The sequence below is a fragment of the Oncorhynchus masou genome, chromosome 21 (genome assembly GCF_036934945.1).
Source record: "Oncorhynchus masou masou isolate Uvic2021 chromosome 21, UVic_Omas_1.1, whole genome shotgun sequence".
In the NCBI taxonomy this organism is placed as follows: Eukaryota; Metazoa; Chordata; class Actinopteri; order Salmoniformes; family Salmonidae; genus Oncorhynchus; species Oncorhynchus masou.
In genome coordinates, this window is record NC_088232.1 from 38,579,900 (window position 1) to 38,600,513 (window position 20,614).

The following is a 20,614-nucleotide window of genomic DNA, read 5'->3' on the forward strand; positions in this document are numbered from 1 at the left end:
TTTGGCCGGCAGGGATATCCATGTCTCATCGCGCACCAGCGACTCCTGTGGCGGGCCGGGCACAGTGCACGCTGACCAGGTCGCCAGGTGTACAGTGTTTCCTCCGACACATTGGTGTGGCTGGCTTCCGGGTTGGATGCGCATTGTGTCAAGCAGCAGTGGGTTGTGTTTCGGAGGACGCATGGCTCTCGACCGCCGCCTCTCCCGAGTCCGTACGGGAGTTGCAGCGATGAGACAAGACTGTAACTACTACCAATTGGATACCACAAAATTGGGGAGAAAAACGGGGTAAAGAAAACTAAACGCACCATCTCTAGCGCTCAAACGCACCGTCTCTAGCGCTCAAACGCACCGTCTCTAGCGCTCAAACGCACCGTCTCTAGCGCTCAAACGCACCGTCTCTAGCGCTCAAACGCACCGTCTCTAGCGCTCAAACGCACCGTCTCTAACTCACAAACACACCGTCTCTAGCGCTCAAACTCACCGTCTCTAACGCACAAACACACCGTCTCTAACGCACAAACACACCGTCTCTAACGCTCAAACGCACCGTCTCTAGCAAACGCACCGTCTCTAGCGCTCAAACGCACCGTCTCTAGCGCTCAAACGCACCGTCTCTAGCGCTCAAACGCACCGTCTCTAGCGCTCAAACGCACCGTCTCTAGCGCTCAAACGCACCGTCTCTAGCGCTCAAACGCACCGTCTCTAGCGCTCAAACGCACCGTCTCTAGCGCTCAAACGCACCGTCTCTAACGCTCAAACGCACCGTCTCTAGCGCACAAACGCACCGTCTCTAGCGCACAAACGCACCGTCTCTAACGCACAAACGCACCGTCTCTAACGCTCAAACGCACCGTCTCTAGCGCACAAACGCACCGTCTCTAGCGCTCAAACGCACCGCTCTAAACGCACCGTCTCTAACGCTCAAACGCACCGTCTCTAACGCTCAAACGCACCGTCTCTAGCGCAAAACACACAGTCTCTAACGCACAAACGCACCGCTCTCACGCACAAAAGCACCGCTCTAACGCACCGTCTCTAACGCTCAAACACACCATCTCTAACGCTCAAACACACCGTTTCTAACGCACAAACACACCGTCTCTAACGCACAAACACACCGTCTCTAACGCACAAACGCACCGTCTCTAACTCACAAACACACCGTCTCTAGCGCACAAACGCACGTCTCTAGCGCACAAACGCACCGTCTCTAGCGCACAAACGCACCGTCTCTAACGCACAAACACATCGTCTCTAACGCACCGTCTCTAACGCACAAACACACCGTCTCTAACGCACAAACACACCGTCTCTAACGCTCAAACACACCGTCTCTAACGCACAAACACACCGTCTCTAACGCTCAAGCGCACCGTCTCTAACTCACAAACGCACCGTCTAACTCACAAACGCACCGCTCTAACGCTCAAACACACCGTCTCTAACGCACAAACACATCGTCTCTAACGCACCGCTCTAACGCTCAAACACACCGTCTCTAACGCACAAACACACCGTCTCTAGCGCTCAAACGCACCGTCTCTAACGCACAAACGCACCGTCTCTAACGCACAAACGCACCGTCTCTAGCGCACAAACGCACCGTCTCTAGCGCACAAACGCACCGTCTCTAGCGCTCAAACGCACCGTCTCTAACGCTCAAACGCACCGTCAACGCTCAAACACCGTCTCTAACGCACATACGCACCGTCTATAACGCACAAACGCACCGTCTCTAACGCACCGCTCAACGCACAAACGCACCGTCTCTAACGCACAAACGCACCGTCTCTAACGCACAAACGCAGCGTCTCTAACGCACAAACGCAGCGTCTCTAACGCACAAACGCACCGTCTCTAACGCTCAAACGCACCGCCTCTAACGCTAAACGCACCGCTCTAACGCACAAACGCACCGTCTCTAACGCACAAACGCACCATCTCTAACGCACAAACGCACCGTCTCTAACGCACAAACGCACCGTCTCTAACGCACAAACGCAGCGTCTCTAACGCACAAACGCACCGTCTCCTAACGCACAAACGCACCGTCTCTAACGCACAAACGCACCGCCTCTAACGCACAAACGCACCGCTCTAACGCACAAACGCACCGTCTCTAACGCACAAACGCACCGCTCTAACGCACAAACTCACCGTCTCTAACGCACAAACGCACCGTCTCTAGCGCTCAAACGCACCGTCTTCTAACAAACGCACCGTCTCTAGCGCTCAAACGCACCGTCTCTAGCGCTCAAACGCACCGTCTCTAGCGCTCAAACGCACCGTCTCTAGCGCTCAAACGCACCGTCTCTATCGCTCAAACGCACCGTCTCTAGCGCTCAAACGCACCGTCTCTAGCGCACAAACGCACCGTCTCTAGCGCACAAACGCACCGTCTCTACCGCACAAACGCACCGTCTCTGACGCTCAAACGCACCGTCTCTAGCGCACAAACCGTCTCTAACGCACAAACGCACCGTCTCTAACGCTCAAACGCACCGTCTAACTCACAAACGCACCGTCTAACTCACAAACGCACCGTCTCTAACGCACAAACACATCGTCTCTAACGCACCGTCTCTAACGCACAAACACACCGTCTCTAACGCACAAACACACCGTCTCTAACGCTCAAACACACCGTCTCTAACGCACAAACACACCGTCTCTAACGCTCAGCGCACCGTCTAACTCACAAACGCACCGTCTAACTCACAAACGCACCGTCTCTAACGCTCAAACACACCGTCTCTAACGCACAAACACATCGTCTCTAACACATCGTCTCTAACGCACCGTCTCTAACGCACAAACGCACCGTCTCTAACGCTCAAACGCACCGTCTCTAACGCACAAACGCACCGTCTCTAACGCACAAACGCACCGCCTCTAACGCTCAAGCGCACCGTCTAACTCACAAACGCACCGTCTCTAACTCACAAACGCACCGTCTCTAACGCTCAAACGCACCGTCTCTAACGCTCAAACACACCGTCTCTAACGCTCAAACACACCGTCTCTAACGCACAAACACACCGTCTCTAACGCACAAACGCACCGTCTCTAACGCACAAACGCACCGTCTCTAACGCACAAACGCACCGTCTCTAACGCACAAACGCACCGTCTCTAACGCTCAAACGCACCGTCTCTAACGCACAAACGCACCGTCTCTAACGCACAAACGCACCGTCTCTAACACTCAAACGCACCGTCTCTCACGCACAAACACACCGTCTCTAACGCACCGTCTCTAACGCTCAAACGCACCGTCTCTAACGCTCAAACACACCGTCTCTAACGCACAAACGCACCGTCTCTAACGCACAAACGCACCGTCTCTAACGCACAAACGCACCGTCTCTAACGCACAAACGCACCGTCTCTAACGCACAAACGCACCGTCTCTAACGCTCAAACGCACCGTCTCTAACGCTCAAACGCACCGTCTCTAACGCACAAACGCACCGTCTCTAACGCACAAACGCACCGTCTCTAGCGCACAAACGCATCGTCTCTAACGCACAAACGCACCGTCTAACGCTCAAACGCACCGCTCTAACGCACAAACGCACCGTCTCTAACGCTCAAACGCACCGTCTCTAACGCTCAAACGCACCGTCTCTAACGCACAAACGCACCGTCTCTAATGCACAAACACACCGCTCTAACGCACAAACACACCGTCTCTAACGCACCGTCTCTAACGCACAAACGCACCGTCTTTAACGCACAAACGCAGCGCTCTAACGCACAAACACACCGTCTCTAACGCACAAACACACCGTCTCTAACGCTCAAACACACCGTCTCTAACGCACAAACACACCGTCTCTAGCGCTCAAACACACCGTCTCTAGCGCTCAAACACACCGTCTCTAGCGCACAAACGCACCGTCTCTAACGCACAAACGCACCGTCTCTAGCGCTCAAAGCACCATCTCTAACGCAAACACACGGTCTCTAACGCACAAACACACCGTCTCTAACGCACAAACACACCGTCTCTAACGCACAAACACACCGTCTCTAACTCACAAACACACCGTCTCTAGCGCTCAAACACACCGTCTCTAACGCTCAAACACACCGTCTCTAACGCTCAAACACACCGTCTCTAACGCACAAACACACCGTCTCTAGCGCTCAAACGCACCGTCTCTAACGCACAAACACACCGCTCTAACGCTCAAACACACCGTCTCTAACGCTCAAACACACCGTCTCTAACGCACAAACGCACCGTCTCTAACGCACAAACACACCGTCTCTAACGCACCGTCTCTAACGCACAAACGCACCGTCTTTAACGCACAAACGCAGCGTCTCTAACGCACAAACACACCGTCTCTAACGCACAAACACACCGTCTCTAACGCTCAAACACACCGTCTCTAACGCTCAAACACACCGTCTCTAACGCACAAACACACCGTCTCTAGCGCTCAAACACACCGTCTCTAGCGCTCAAACACACCGTCTCTAACGCTCAAACACACCGTCTCTAACGCTCAAACGCACCGTCTCTAACGCACAAACGCACTGTCTCTAGCGCTCAAAGCACCATCTCTAACGCTCAAACACACGGTCTCTAACGCACAAACACACCGTCTCTAACGCACAAACACACCGTCTCTAACGCACAAACACACCGTCTCTAACTCACAAACACACCGCTCTAAAACACACCGTCTCTAACGCTCAAACACACCGTCTCTAACGCACAAACGCACCGTCTCTAGCGCTCAAAGCACCATCTCTAACGCTCAAACACACGGTCTCTAACGCACAAACACACCGTCTCTAACGCACAAACACACCGTCTCTAACGCACAAACACACCGTCTCTAACTCACAAACACACCGTCTCTAGCGCTCAAACACACCGTCTCTAACGCTCAAACACACCGTCTCTAACGCACAAACGCACCGTCTCTAGCGCTAAACGCACCGTCTCTAACTCACAAACGCACCGTCTCTAGCGCTCAAACACACCGTCTCTAGCGCTCAAACACACCGTCTTTAGCGCTCAAACACACCGTCTCTAGCGCTCAAACACACCGTCTCTAACGCTCAAACACACCGTCTCTAACGCTCAAACACACCGTCTCTAACGCTCAAACACACCGTCTCTAACGCTCAAACACACCGTCTCTAGCGCTCAAACGCACCGTCTCTAACGCTCAAACACACCGTCTCTAACGCTCAAACACACCGTCTCTAACGCACAAACACACCGTCTCTAACGCACAAACACACCGTCTCTAACGCTCAAACACACCGTCTCTAGCGCTCAAACACACCGTCTCTAGCGCTCAAACACACCGTCTCTAGCGCACAAACGCACCGTCTCTAACGCACAAACGCACCGTCTCTAGCGCTCAAAGCACCATCTCTAACGCTCAAACACACGGTCTCTAACGCTCAAACACACCGTCTCTAACGCACAAACACACCGTCTCTAACGCACAAACACACCGTCTCTAACTCACAAACACACCGTCTCTAGCGCTCAAACACACCGTCTCTAACGCTCAAACACACCGTCTCAACGCACAAACGCACCGTCTCTAGCGCTCAAACGCACCGTCTCTAACTCTCAAACGCACCGTCTCTAGCGCTCAAACACACCGTCTCTAGCGCTCAAACACACCGTCTTTAGCGCTCAAACACACCGTCTCTAGCGCTCAAACACACCGTCTCTAACGCTCAAACACACCGTCTCTAACGCTCAAACACACCGTCTCTAACGCTCAAACACACCGTCTCTAACGCTCAAACACACCGTCTCTAACGCTCAAACACACCGTCTCTAACGCTCAAACACACCGTCTCTAACGCTCAAACACACCGTCTCTAACGCACAAACACACCGTCTCTAACGCACAAACACACCGTCTCTAACGCTCAAACACACCGTCTCTAACGTTCAAACACACTGTCTCTGGGCTTCCAGGGTGGCACAGTGGTCTACAGTGGCACAGCTGTGCCACCAGAGATCCTGGGTTCGAGCCCAGGCTCTGTCGCAGCCGGCCGCGACCGGGAGGTCCATGGGGCGACGCACAATTGGCCCAGTTTCGTCCGGGTTAGGGGGTTTGGCCGGCAGGGATATCCATGTCTCATCGCGCACTAGCGACTCCTGTGGCGGGCCGGGCACAGTGCACGCTGACCAGGTCGCCAGGTGTACAGTGTTTCCTCCGACACATTGGTGTGGCTGGCTTCCGGGTTGGATGCGCATTGTGTCAAGCAGCAGTGGGTTGTGTTTCGGAGGACGCATGGCTCTCGACCGCCGCCTCTCCCGAGTCCGTACGGGAGTTGCAGCGATGAGACAAGACTGTAACTACTACCAATTGGATACCACAAAATTGGGGAGAAAAACGGGGTAAAGAAAACTAAACGCACCATCTCTAGCGCTCAAACGCACCGTCTCTAGCGCTCAAACGCACCGTCTCTAACGCTCAAACACACCGTCTCTAGCGCTCAAACACACCGTCTCTAGCGCACAAACGCACCGTCTCTAGCGCTCAAACGCACCGTCTCTAACTCACAAACGCACCGTCTCTAGCGCTCAAACGCACCGTCTCTAGCGCTCAAACGCACCGTCTCTAACGCACAAACGCACCGTCTCTAGCGCACAAACGCACCGTCTCTAACGCTCAAACGCACCGTCTCTAGCGCTCAAACGCACCGTCTCTAGCGCTCAAACGCACCGTCTCTAGCGCTCAAACGCACCGTCTCTAGCGCTCAAACGCACCGTCTCTAGCGCACAAACGCACCGTCTCTAGCGCACAAACGCACCGTCTCTAGCGCACAAACGCACCGTCTCTAGCGCACAAACGCACCGTCTCTAACGCTCAAACGCACCGTCTCTAACGCTCAAACGCACCGTCTCTAGCGCACAAACACACAGTCTCTAACGCACAAACACATCGTCTCCTAACGCACAAACGCACCGTCTCTCACGCACAAAGCGCCGTCTCTAACGCACCGTCTCTAACGCTCAAACACACCATCTCTAACGCTCAAACACACCGTCTAACGCACAAACACACCGTCTCTAACGCACAAACACACCGTCTCTCACGCACAAACGCACCGTCTCTCACGCACAAACGCACCGTCTCTAACGCTCAAACACACCGTCTCTAACGCACAAACACACCGTCTCTAACGCTCAAACGCACCGTCTCTAACTCACAAACGCACCGTCTCTAGCGCAAAAACGCATCGTCTCTAACGCACAAACGCACCGTCTCTAACGCACAAACGCACCGTCTCTAACGCTCAAACGCACCGTCTCTAACGCTCAAACGCACCGTCTCTAGCGCAAAAACGCACCGTCTCTAACGCACCGTCTCTAACGCACAAACACACCGTCTCTAGCGCAAAAACGCATCGTCTCTAACGCACAAACGCACCGTCTCTAACGCACAAACGCACCGTCTCTAACGCTCAAACGCACCGTCTAACTCACAAACGCACCGTCTAACTCACAAACGCACCGTCTCTAACGCTAAACACACCGTCTCTAACGCACAAACACATCGTCTCTAACACATCGTCTCTAACGCACCGTCTCTAACGCACCGTCTCTAACGCTCAAACGCACCGTCTCCTAAACAAACGCACCGTCTCTAACGCACAAACGCACCGTCTCTAACGCACAAACGCACCGTCTCTAACGCATAAACGCACCGTCTTCTAGCGCTCAAACGCACCGTCTCTAACGCACAAATGCACCGTCTAACGCACAAACGCAGCGTCTCTAACGCACAAACGCAGCGTCTCTAACGCACAAACGCAGCGTCTCTAACGCACAAACACATCGTCTCTAACGCACAAACGCACCGTCTCTAACGCACAAACGCACCGTCTCTAACGCTCAAACGCACCGTCTCTAACGCACAAACGCACCGTCTCTAACGCACAAACGCACCGTCTCTAACGCACCGTCTCTAACGCACAAACGCACCGTCTCTAACGCACAAACGCACCGTCTCTAACGCACAAACGCAGCGTCTCTAACGCACAAACACACAAACGCACCGTCTCTAACGCACAAACGCAACGTCTCTAACGCACAAACGCAACGTCTCTAACGCACAAACGCACCGTCTCTAACGCTCAAACGCACCGTCTCCTAACGCACAAACGCACCGTCTCTAACTCACAAACACACCGTCTCTAGCGTTCAAACGCACCGTCTCTAACGCTCAAACGCACCGTCTCTAACGCTCAAACGCACCGTCTCTAGCGCTCAAACGCACCGTCTCTAGCGCTCAAACGCACCGTCTCTAGCGCTCAAACGCACCGTCTCTAGCGCTCAAACGCACCGTCTCTAGCGCTCAAACGCACAAAACGCACCGTCTCTAACGCTCAAACGCACCGTCTCTAGCGCTCAAACGCACCGTCTCTAGCGCTCAAACGCACCGTCTCTAGCGCTCAAACTCACCGCTCTAGCGCTCAAACTCACCGTCTCTAGCGCTCAAACTCACCGTCTCTAGCGCACAAACGCACCGTCTCTAGCGCACAAACGCACCGTCTCTAGCGCACAAACGCACCGTCTCTGACGCACAAACGCACCGCTCTAGCGCACAAACCGTCTCTAACGCACAAACGCACCGTCTCTAACGCGCACAAACGCGCACAGTCTCTAGCGCACAAACGCACCGTCTCTAACGCTCAAACGCACAGTCTCTAGCGCACAAACGCACCGTCTCTAACGCACAAACGCACCGTCTCTAACGCACAAACACATAGTCTCTAACGCACCGTCTCTAACGCACAAACACACCGTCTCTAACGCACAAACACACCGTCTCTAACGCACAAACACACCGCTCTAACGCACAAACACACTGTCTCTAACGCACAAACACACCGCTCTAACGCTCAAACGCACCGTCTAACTCACAAACGCACCGTCTAACTCACAAACGCACCGTCTCTAACGCAAACACACCGTCTCTAACGCACAAACACATCGTCTCTAACGCACCGTCTCTAACGCTCAAACACACCGTCTCTAACGCACAAACACACCTTCTCTAACGCACAAACACACCGTCTCTAACGCACAAACACACCGCTCCCTAACGCACAAACGCACCGTCTCTAACGCTCAAACGCACCGTCTCTAACGCACAAACGCAGCGTCTCTAACGCACAAACACACCGTCTCCTAACGCACAAACGCACCGTCTCTAACGCTCAAACGCACCGTCTCTAACGCACAAACGCACCGTCTCTAACGCACAAACGCACCGTCTCTAACGCACAAACGCACCGTCTCTAACGCACAAACGCATCGTCTCTAACGCACAAACGCACCGTCTCTAACGCACAAACGCAACGTCTCTAACGCACAAACGCAGCGTCTCTAACGCACAAACGCAGCGTCTCTAACGCACAAACGCACGTCTCTAACGCACAAACGCACCGTCTCTAACGCACAAACGCAGCGTCTCTAACGCACAAACGCAGCGTCTCTAACGCACAAACGCAACGTCTCTAACGCACAAACGCACCGTCTAACGCACAAACGCAGCGTCTCTAACGCACAAACGCACCGTCTCTAACGCACAAACGCACCGCTCTAACGCACAAACGCACCGTCAACGCACAAACGCACCGTCTCTAACGCTCAAACGCACCGTCTCTAACGCACAAACGCACCGTCTCAAACGCACCGTCTCTAACGCACAAACGCACCGTCTCTAACGCACAAACGCACCGTCTCTAACGCACAAACGCACCGTCTCTAACGCACAAACGCACCGTCTCTAACGCACCGTCTCTAACGCACAAACACACCGTCTCTAACGCACCGCCTCTAACGCACAAACGCAGCGTCTCTAACGCACAAACGCAGCGTCTCTAACGCACAAACGCACGTCTCTAACGCACAAACGCAGCGTCTCTAACGCACAAACGCAGCGTCTCTAACGCACAAACGCACCGTCTCTAACGCACAAACGCACCGTCTCTAACGCACAAACGCACCGTCTCTAACGCTCAAACGCACCGTCTCTAACGCTCAAACGCACCGTCTCTAACGCTCAAACGCACCGTCTCTAACGCTCAAACGCACCGTCTCTAACGCTCAAACTCACCGTCTCTAACGCTCAAACGCACCGTCTCTAACGCTCAAACGCACCGTCTCTAACGCTCAAACGCACCGTCTCTAACGCACAAACGCACCGTCTCTAACGCTCAAACGCACCGTCTCTAACGCTCAAACGCACCGTCTCTAACGCTCAAACGCACCGTCTCTAACGCTCAAACGCACCGTCTCTAACGCACAAACACACCGTCTCTAACGCACAAACACACCGTCTCTAGCGCTCAAGCGCACCGTCTCTAACGCACAAACGCACCGTCTCTAACGCTCAAACACAGTCTCTAACGCACAAACACACCCTCTCTAACTCACAAACACACCGTCTCTAACGCTCAAACACAGTCTCTAACGCACTAACACACAAACGTACAAAGCCCTCCAAAGCCCTAGAACAATCTCCTACACAGCAGGTACTAAATGGGTGGCGTCTCATCTGCCCATCCTGTCTCCTGCTGTGTTGGTGATAGTGGTGAGGGCAGTGACAGTTGTCAGGTCTCAGGTCTACTTACCTTCGGCAACGGTGAGCAGGTTGCCAAAGTCTGCAGCAGTGTGTGAGGGCGGGGGCTCAGAATTTTTGACCTGGCCCAGCATGAGGAAGGGGTCGTAGTCAGTGGAGAGGTCAGACAGGCTCAGGAGGTAGTGACTCTGCTGGGTGTGCAGGTTGGAGCCAGAGACACAACAGTGAAGCACCTACCGAACAGGATTGAAGATAGGAGTCAACACCTAGTGGGTTAAAGCAACTACAAGAGAAAAACAGTGGTAATGTGGTAATCTTGCATGTGGCGGTAACCTTGGATACAGTCACTGCTACTGTTCCTTTGCGTGGCTGGCTGCACAGCATCAACGAGCACATGGGACTCATAAACGAGGTACATCACACACTCAAACAGACACTCTACCCAGTCTGCCTGAGATTAAAGCACGCGACAGTGGAGGCATTGACCAACAGCGGGAGCCAGTGAATAGCTGAACACTATCTTACAGTATCTGAAACACAGGTGAAGTGACTAAGTAAGTTACTAAGTAAGAGGAAAATTATACAGTAATCTCGAATGCAGAGGTTGCAAGTATGGAAGATAATCAGTGAGGCATTGCTTATTGCACTTCGAATGGTTCAGGAACATACGGAGGAGGAATATACGGTCTGTTTGTCATGGTGAGACGGCCATCTAAGAGAAGAGATGCTCTTTATTGCCACTAATCCATTTCTCCTGTGATGAGTGTATCGATCTGCATAACAGATGGTACGGCATCAGTCCATTGGGTTGACAGGACTAGATAAGACCCACTGGGTCAGTTGATTACACTGATTGGACAGGTTTACTCTGTTTGATTTAATTAAGATTTTATCCCCCTGCTCATGTTGCCACACACACACACACACACACACACACACACCTGTGTGCTGTAAGCAGAGAAGTGCTTGGAAGCTACGCCTGACATATCAGACAATAGCAAACTGTGGGGCCTCTTACACTGAGTGGGTGGACTTGGTAAACCCTTTGTGGAGGCTGGTCCATGTAAATGAATGGCTAATCCCATTCAACACACACACATACACACTTGGCTGAGGCTCAGAGGAGAGGCGCAGGTTCTGTCATCTGAAACAGTATTGTGTGGGGAAATGCAGACAGTATGTGGATTATTATGCCTAACAGTCCTCTGGGCATGGGGGGGGATTAGAGTTTATGGTGAAAAGGCCAGAACCAACCAGCTGCCACACCAAAGCCCCAAAGTGGTTCCTCTGTGGAGGAGAAAAAAAATCTCAGGCTTGCTTGACAACTAAGTGGCTGCACCTTACATAGCAACAGTTCCAGGAAGGTAACACACACCCGAACAAACATGGATACGTGCAGATGTGCACAGAGGCACACTCACTCACAGACGCACAAAAACACACACAAGCAAATAGACCACTCATGCACGCGTACACACAGCGAGGGGAGGGTGCAGCTGCTAAGGCAGAGAGCAGATGGAGGAGCCGGAGTGGAGCTCCAGTGAACCAATAAGGTCCAGAGCAATCATGCCTTTTACACAGACCAGTCTCGTGCTGTTAGACACAAACACCAAAAAGTTCAAATCCTCAGCAGAGATGCAGAAATGTCCCATCTTTCTTCGTCATTGTATGAATGGCTCACTTGAGTGTAATCTGCTCATTGATTTGTTAAATGAAACATCTGATACAAACCCAGCAGCGAAGCAGAATAAAGTATGCAGAAACAAGACAAATAGCTTTATTCATTTTCTGAGGTTTACTGCTATGTAAATTAGTGCCTAGCTGAAAAGACTGAGTATTGAAAAGCTTTATAAACTTGACTGTTATGTGCACAATAGATCAACAAATAACATTGAATTCCTAAGATAGCAGCTGCAGTCTCTGTCATTTGAAGAAATATTCAATTAAAATCTAGACAGGCTTGTAGTTCCAGGCTTATTACGAGGACAAAGAAACATCTAAATAATTTGACCATTTCTTATCAGGGGTGACATCCATAAAAAGGATTGTGTTTGTTTGACTACATCTGTCAAACCTCCAATGAATAACACCTCATTCATTTAGCCTGATGCTCAGGCTCTTCCTCAGGATTTAAATCTCTAAATAAGGTTTCAAACCCCCAATCGGTCAAAATAAAAAGACGAGAAAAAACTAAAGCTGTTATAAATGAATGTTTTTGAGTATTACATGTGTATTAGCAAACAGGTGGGGTGGTTAGGTGGGCATTCTCACATAACAGTAGAAACTGGAAACAAAAATTGGAAAATTAATTTCCAAGGCGTCATAGAACAAACTTTAAATGTTGAATAGGACATCTGAATAGGGCTGTGGTGGAAGTAAGACAAAGTACTTTGACACTGTATTCTCTCTCTGTTACCCACCCTGTAGATGTAGTCGAGCAGAGGGGCCTTGTGGGATGTGGAGTCCTCCAGCACGGGCATGGTGATGGGCTCCAGCAGCATACTCAGGGGCATGGCCATGCACCAGTCCAGCAGGCACAGCAGCAGAGACACCATTAGCTGAGTCATACAAAGAGAGGAGAGGCCTTATCCATTATCCCAGAACCCTCCACACACAATGAAGCCTACTGTATGCAAAGATAATCAATAAAACAGCTAGGGAGGGGGATGAGGGTGGGAGTGAGGGAGGGACAGAGAGGGGGGGCTGGAGGGAGAAAAAGAGAGAGAGAGAAGACACACATAGGGCCCAGATAGAACAGGATTCCTGTGCAAATGCACTTGCTACCTCTATGAAAAAAAGGGTCCTTTAGAATTTCCCCGTACCTTTTTGTCAGCCTCCACTGCCGAGTGCTCTGCGCTCGGCAACAGAAATGCTATAGTAGCCACAAAGATCTGCATGGGACAAAAACAAGGGGACATGTTGATTCTATATATTTCTCAAGTGAAAGAAGATAGCATGTCTGATAAAAGGAGATGGTTAGCTGAGCTGAGGGGGAGCCGTGTCATCCTACCTCAATGATTTTCTTTGGGAGAGAGCGCTCTAGCCTCTGGAGGTGTTCCCAGTGAGAGATGAGGAGCTGGAACAGGTCACAGGCTACATGAGCCACAGCCTTGTTCCCAAACTGACAAGCGAGCGAGAGAGAGAGACACGCTAATTATCAAAATCCAGAAAAGAGACGTTAAATTGTACAACCTAAAAGGAAGCGATTCCCAAACCTTCTACAACAAAGCCATCACATACAGAGAGATGAACCTGGAGAAGAGACCCCTAAGCAAGCAGGTCCTGGGGCTCTGTTCACAAACACACCCCACAGAGCCCCAGGACAGCAACACAATTAGACCCAACCAAATCATGAGAAAACAAAAAGATAATTATTTTCAATGTGTCAAGTAATTAACAAAAAAACAGAGCAAACTAGAATGCTATTTAGCCCTAACCAGAGTACACAGTGGCAGAATACCTGACCACTGTGACTGACCCAAACTTAAGGAAAGCTTTGACGCAATGCCAACTCCATGAGCATAGCCTTGCTATTGAGAAAGGCCGCGGTAGGCAGACCTGGCTCTCAAGAGAAGACAGTCTATGTGCACACTGCCCACAAAATGAGGTGGAAACTGAGCTGCACTTCCTAATCTCCTGCCAAATGTATAATCATATCAGAGATACATATTTTCCTCAGATTACACAGATCCACAAAGAATTCGAAAACAAACCGGATTTTGATAAACTCCCATATTTACTGGGTGAAATACCACAGCGTGCCAACAAAGCAGCAAGATTTGTGACCTGTTGCCACAAGAAAAGGGCAACCAGTGAAGAACAAACACCATTGTAAATACAACACATATTTATGTTTATTTATTTTCCCATTTGTACTTTAACCATTTGCACATCGTTACATTACTGTATATATGCATTACATGACATTTGTAATGTCTTTATTCTTTTGGAACTTCTGTGAGTGAAATGTTTACTGTTAATTTGTATTGTTTATTTCACTTTTGTATATTATCTACTTCACTTGCTTTGGCTATGTTAACAAACTCAGCAAAAAAATAAATGTCCTCTCACTGTCAACTGCGTTTAACTTCAGCAAACTTAACATGTGTAAATACTTGTATGAACATAACAAGATTCAACAACATAGACATAAACTGAACAAGTTCACACACGTGACTAACAGAAATTGAATAATGTGTCCCTGAACAAAGGGGGGGGGTCAAAATCAAAAGCAGCAGTCAGTGTCTGGTGTGGTCACCAGCTGCATTAAGTACTGCAGTGCATCTCCTCATGGACTGCACCAGACTTACCAGTTCTTGCTGTGAGATGGTACCTCACTTGTCCACCAAGGCACCTGCAAGTTTCTGGGGGGAATGGCCCTAGCCCTCACCCACCGATCCAACAGGTCCCAGACATGCACAATGGGATTGAGATCCGGGCTCTTTGTTGGCCATGGTAGAACACTGACATTCCTGTCTTGCAGGAAATCGCGCACAGAACGAGCAGTATGGCTGGTGGCATTGTCAAGCTGGAGGGTCATGTCAGGATGAGCCTGCAGGAAGGGTACCACGAGGGAGGAGGATGTCTTCCCTGTAACACACAACGTTAAGATTGCCTGCAATGCCAACAAGCTCAGTCCGATGATGCTGTGACACACCGCCCCAGACCATGACGGACCCTCCACCTCCAAATTGATCCCACACCAGAGTACAGGCCTCGGTGTAACGCTCAACGTGAATCCGACCATCACCCCTGGTGAGACAAAACCACAACTCGTCAGTGAAGAGCACTTTTTGCCAGTCCTGTCTGGTCCAGCGACGGTGGGTTTGTGCCCATAGGCGACGTTGTTGCCGGTGATGTCTGGTGAGGACAACAGGCCTACAGCCCTCAGTCCATCCTCTCTCAGCCTATTGCGGACAGTCTGAGCACTGATGGAGGGATTGTAACTCAGGCAGTTGTTGTTGCCATCCTGTACCTGTTCTGCAGGTGTGATGTTCGGATGTACCAATCCTGTGCAGGTGTTGTTACACGTGGTCTTCCACTGCGAGGACGATCAGCTGTCTGTCCTGTCTCCCTGTAGCTCTGTCTTAGGCGACTCACAGTACGGACATTGCAATTTATTGCCCTGGCCACATCTGCAGTCCTCATGCTTCCTTGCAACATGCCTAAGGCACGTTCACACAGATGAGCAGGGACCCTGGGCATCTTTCTTTTTGGTGTTTTTCAGTCAATAGAAATACCTCTTTAGTGTCCTAAGTTTTCACAACTGTGACCTTAATTGCCTACCGTCTGTAAGCTGTTAGTGTCTTAATGACCGTTCCACAGGTGCATGTTCATAAATTGTTTATGGTTCATTGAACAAGCATGGGAAACAGTGTTTAAACCCTTTACAATGAAGATCTGTGAAGTTATTTGGATTTTTAGGAATTATCTTTGAAAGACAGGATCCTGAAAAAGGTTTCTTTTTTTGCTGAGATTATGTTTCCCATGCCAATGAAACTCCTTGAATTGAATTTAATTGAGAGCGCGCGAGAGAGAGAGGACAGTACACGAGAGATGAGGGTTCAAGGTGTTCTGGGAAGTCAACAACGTAGTAGTATGAGTAATTGTATAAAACTATTATGGGGACTCTGGCATAACAGAAAAAGGTATGAAAATGTCTTGGTTGTGCAAAAAAAACTTTCTTTCAAACTAAAGTTTATGGACCGATTGGCAGACCCAGTTGTGTTGTTAAAAAAGGGGATCTGGAATTCAAGGCACAGAAATAGAATGTCCCCTGTTTTCTATCAGAATGCTTATTGTCATGTAACAAGAGCAGACAATGGAGGATTGCAAAAATGGCCCAACACAATGACAGATCCAGAGAGTTCAGTACCTGCTTTCAGAAAAGCACCCCTCCCCCATTCACCCACTCATCCCCTTTATTTTGGGCCAGCCGGATGTGTGCGTCAGGTTGGGCAGGGCAGTGAATACTGCTCCATTAGAGGGGTATTGCACTAGCAAGAAACTTAAATGCTTAAATTGGCCTGCATCCACTGAGAGCGAGTGGTCTGGAAATTACACCACATGCTCTTTCCCACCCTCAGGAAACACTGGTTCTCTCTGCATCTATCCACTGATAGACAGGGGAGCAGAGGTCTTCAAAAACATACTGTACAGGAGTCACGCAACTGAGCACCTTGTCACTCACATAGATGCTGATGCATAAACACACTCACCTTTAGTGTTACGCCCAGTACATTGATGGCATCCTTGACCTGGTGGTGAATATTATTCTGCATCAGTTCCTCACATACCCACAGGCCCAGACTACACACAGCTATACACCTAGAACACACAGGAGACCAGTGAGAGAATACTGATGCACGCTATGGAAACAATTACATTCTTACTCATGTTGTATCTCTGAAGTTGCATTACCCCCTTTCCATTTTCTTCTTACATTACACAAATTCATCAAATCTTTTATTATACTATTTCTCTGAAATTTGAACATGAATCCAATCAGTCCCATTCCCTCCACACGACTGGACCTTTCTTCTGTATCCCCATCCCTTTCATACCTGGCTGCCTCACAGGGTTCATTCCGTGCCGTCTTCAGTAAGATGTTGACCAGATAGTCCTGAAGGGAGAGGGCAGGACATGATGAACAATCCACTTCCTCTACCATCCAAAATGTACATTTTATTCATCAAGATGCTTGCACTCTAACTCCTACACAATGTTTTTATTCGTTTGCTGTCTGAGTATTTACTGAAAGGACAAAGTAAATGTAAGAACTCTGAATACCTTAATGTCTTCGTTCCCGACGACGATGTTATCAGTTCCAGGAACAGTCTGCAGTAGAGGAATCTGCAGGTAGAGGTTGGGAAAACAGACCAGCGACCCAAGGACAGTCTGTGCGTCAATCCTCGGAGCCTTTCAGATGAAAATAACACATTCATTGTCTCATCACTACAGAACTCTGATTATGTTGCATGAAACATTTCTCTTGAAGGAAAAGCCTCCAGGAGAAAAGCCTCCAGGAGAAAAGCCCCCGGGAGAAAAGCCCGAGAGAAAAGCCTCCAGGAGTGGCAGCATTATGTCCTTTAACTCACTGAATATGTTGTTTCCATGGAGTTGAATACTGTGTAGTACATTCAACACACTAATCTGAACTTCTAAATGAAGTATAGCAGAATACATATTGCACCACCTTTGATGTAAGCCTGCTTGTGTGTCTGTGTGTGTGTCTGTGTACCTCGGCGGTGTCGTGGCTGAGGATGCGTGCTGCAGCGGTGATGAAGTCTCCCACCAGCATAGTGAAGCCAGGCAGGCCCAGGTAGAAGAAGCGTGGGGAACAGGAACGGATCACTGTGTTTAGAACGTCCTGAGAGGGAACACAAACACAGATGGTCATGGTGGTTCGGTCAATGGATGGATTGAATGAGCATTACATTAAACATAGAGCCATATCTTTTGTAAGCAGGTGGCATGTATTCCTGATATTGTGATGGGTGTATTTTGGGGAATGGACAGACACTGAGCTCTGGAAAAGAATGATAGCATAGTAGTGCATCCCAATTTGCTACAAATATGACACAATGCACTCAGGAGAGCACAGCATTTCACAGTCCATATCTTACAAAAAACAAAATGAGAGTGTGAATGAGGGATGGAGAAAAAGGGAGGGGAAGAAAGAGGCAGCAGATGGGTTGATCACAGCACAAGGGAGGGGGAATGGTGGGACAAAAGTACCACACACACAGTATTAAAAAAGTATTGAAGAGGGATTTAAGTATACGTGGGCAGAATGTACCACTTCACAATAATAATGGTCGACCGTCATCTCACTACCCTGTTTCTAGTAAAGTACAGTACACTGAAAACATGCATTGGGTATATTAATAAATTACTGTGTCTAATAAAGAACTGAAATAGGTTGCAGTGGAAGACCTCACATTGCCTTAAATGTCAGGAGTGAACTGAAATTCTTGAGATAAGAATGTAATAGAACTACATAAGGGGGGATTGTTTGCTTAACTGTGTGTGTGTGTGTGTGTGTGTGTGTGTGTGTGTGTGTGTGTGTGTGTGTGTGTGTGTGTGTGTGTGTGTGTGTGTGTGTGTGTGTGTACACAGCCAAGGTCCAGGCCAGGAACACCTGCCTTTAGGATAGCTGTAAACGTGTGTAAATCAGGTGGTTCAAACAGAGGCCTTGTGTCTCACGGAGTCCTAAACCCCAGTACACCTCAGCAAACACCCGACACACTCCTCCCCAACCCCTCCCAACATGAATCCCCTCAAATGAAGCCTTTGTAGACACAGAGTGGGGAAACAAAATAGGAATAGAAAAACATAGGCAATAAGGAACCAGTCAAAACATAGCGATACGGCAGCGTTGGGTTTGGAGGCCCATTTTAACCTCATTTCTGCCGTAATTGACCTCTGAGAGGCGGCAGCGGATCGCCTGAAGTTAGCATTTTAGGGGAAGCAATAAACCTACAAAGTATTTCCATTCTGCCTGTAAGTAGAGGGAGCTGGATGTGAAAGGAGTGTGTGGTAGTAGAGATTTGAGCACTGCTGCGTGTGGTGGGGCTGAGGGTTGGCAGTAGGATTGGCCTGCTCTGCTCTGTTCAACAAACGGTGCATTAATACAAGCCTGACAGGAGGCTTCTTAACCCTTTCATTCTGCACACAACCCACATTTCTTACATGGAATTAAATATTTCCCCATTTATTGGTCATTAGTGACATCATAACACTACTATCAGTTCTTATCACAGGAGTTTGTAAAATGGGGTTTTCCCAGTCCAGGCATGTTAATAGGTAGTGCCGATCTGTATGGCTATGTCAAGGTGGAGAGGTGCTTTTGGAGGGTTTAATCATCAACTAAACCGCTGGGTTTTGAACCGCAGCACAACTCAACTGTCACATTTCCCTCTCTCTCCACAGGCAGCCGTTACTCAGATGAAACAATCCCTGTTTCACTGATAAATTGAGGGGGGAAAAGACACTGATGGTTTTGCACAGGGAGAGCAGGTGTTCGAGAGATATTTAATGACTGGCTCACACAACCCTAGAAGGCACATTTAATGCACAAGCAACAACTTTTCAGTAGGCTGAACAGCACTCTTATTAAATAGATTACTGCCATTGTGCAAAGGCCAAGGTAATGCTACTGCAGACTCGGTAGACTGCGCGAGAGAGAGAGAGAGAGAGAGAGAGAGAGACAGAGAGACAGAGAGACAGAGAGACAGAGAGACAGAGAGACAGAGAGAGAGAGACAGAGAGAGAGAGAGAGAGAGAGAGACAGAGAGAGAGACAGAGAGAGAGAGAGAGAGAGAGAGAGAGAGAGAGAGAGAGAGACAGAGAGACAGAGAGAGACAGAGAGAGAGAGAGAGAGAGAGAGAGAGAGAGAGAGAGAGAGAGAGAGAGAGAGAGAGAGAGAGAGAGAGAGAGAGAGAGAGAGAGAGAGAGAGAGAGAGAGAGAGAGAGAGAGAGAGAGAGAGACAGACTGGACACTACCAGTGACATTGGCAGCCAGGAGGAGAGGATGTACCCTCCTTCATAGCCACTCCTTTTAGTGAAAACACCCTGTCATGTTATATTTGCAAACATGTGCAGTGCTTAAATATTGTATAATCAGAGTATTTTGTTGTTGTTGAACATTTCAAGACTAGACAGACCATTAAAATACAAAGAAATGGGGAAAATATATAGGGTTAATTTGAGTGGGACAGAGTAGACTAAAGAGAGAAGAACAGTAGATTCGGGAGGGATACTGCAGGGGAGGTTGGATAGAGGAAGAAGGAAAGGGGGGATGGAGTAAGAGGCACATTGTTATGTAAAGCAGGCGTGCGGCTGGGCTGTCCCGCCATTGTGTGGCGTGAGGACTCTTTCTCCGGGCAATTTGAACACGCTCCAGCGCCCAGCCAGCTCAGCACTGGCGGCCCAGGCCCCATATTATATTTAGGCACAACAAAAGCTGGAGAATGCCACCCTGTCCCTCCTGGCCGGCCCCCTCATTTCTCTACAACGCATTCCCCGTGAGC

General features: G+C 49.7%; 1 protein-coding gene across 3 annotated transcripts in view; it reads right to left on the reverse strand.

The window, feature by feature from the left end:
* LOC135508322 (ral GTPase-activating protein subunit alpha-2-like) overlaps window positions 1-20,614 on the reverse strand; it is a 227,279-nt gene that overhangs the window by 69,972 nt on the left and 136,693 nt on the right. For all 3 annotated transcript variants that reach the window (XM_064928424.1, XM_064928422.1, XM_064928423.1), the window contains 8 exons: window positions 17,824-17,952; window positions 17,373-17,501; window positions 17,147-17,205; window positions 16,802-16,910; window positions 13,594-13,704; window positions 13,406-13,474; window positions 13,004-13,141; window positions 10,636-10,816 (listed from right to left, as the gene is read on the reverse strand). In XM_064928424.1, coding sequence (XP_064784496.1) covers window positions 10,636-10,816; window positions 13,004-13,141; window positions 13,406-13,474; window positions 13,594-13,704; window positions 16,802-16,910; window positions 17,147-17,205; window positions 17,373-17,501; window positions 17,824-17,952 — 925 coding nt within the window. The remainder of the gene's footprint in view (window positions 1-10,635; window positions 10,817-13,003; window positions 13,142-13,405; window positions 13,475-13,593; window positions 13,705-16,801; window positions 16,911-17,146; window positions 17,206-17,372; window positions 17,502-17,823; window positions 17,953-20,614) is intronic.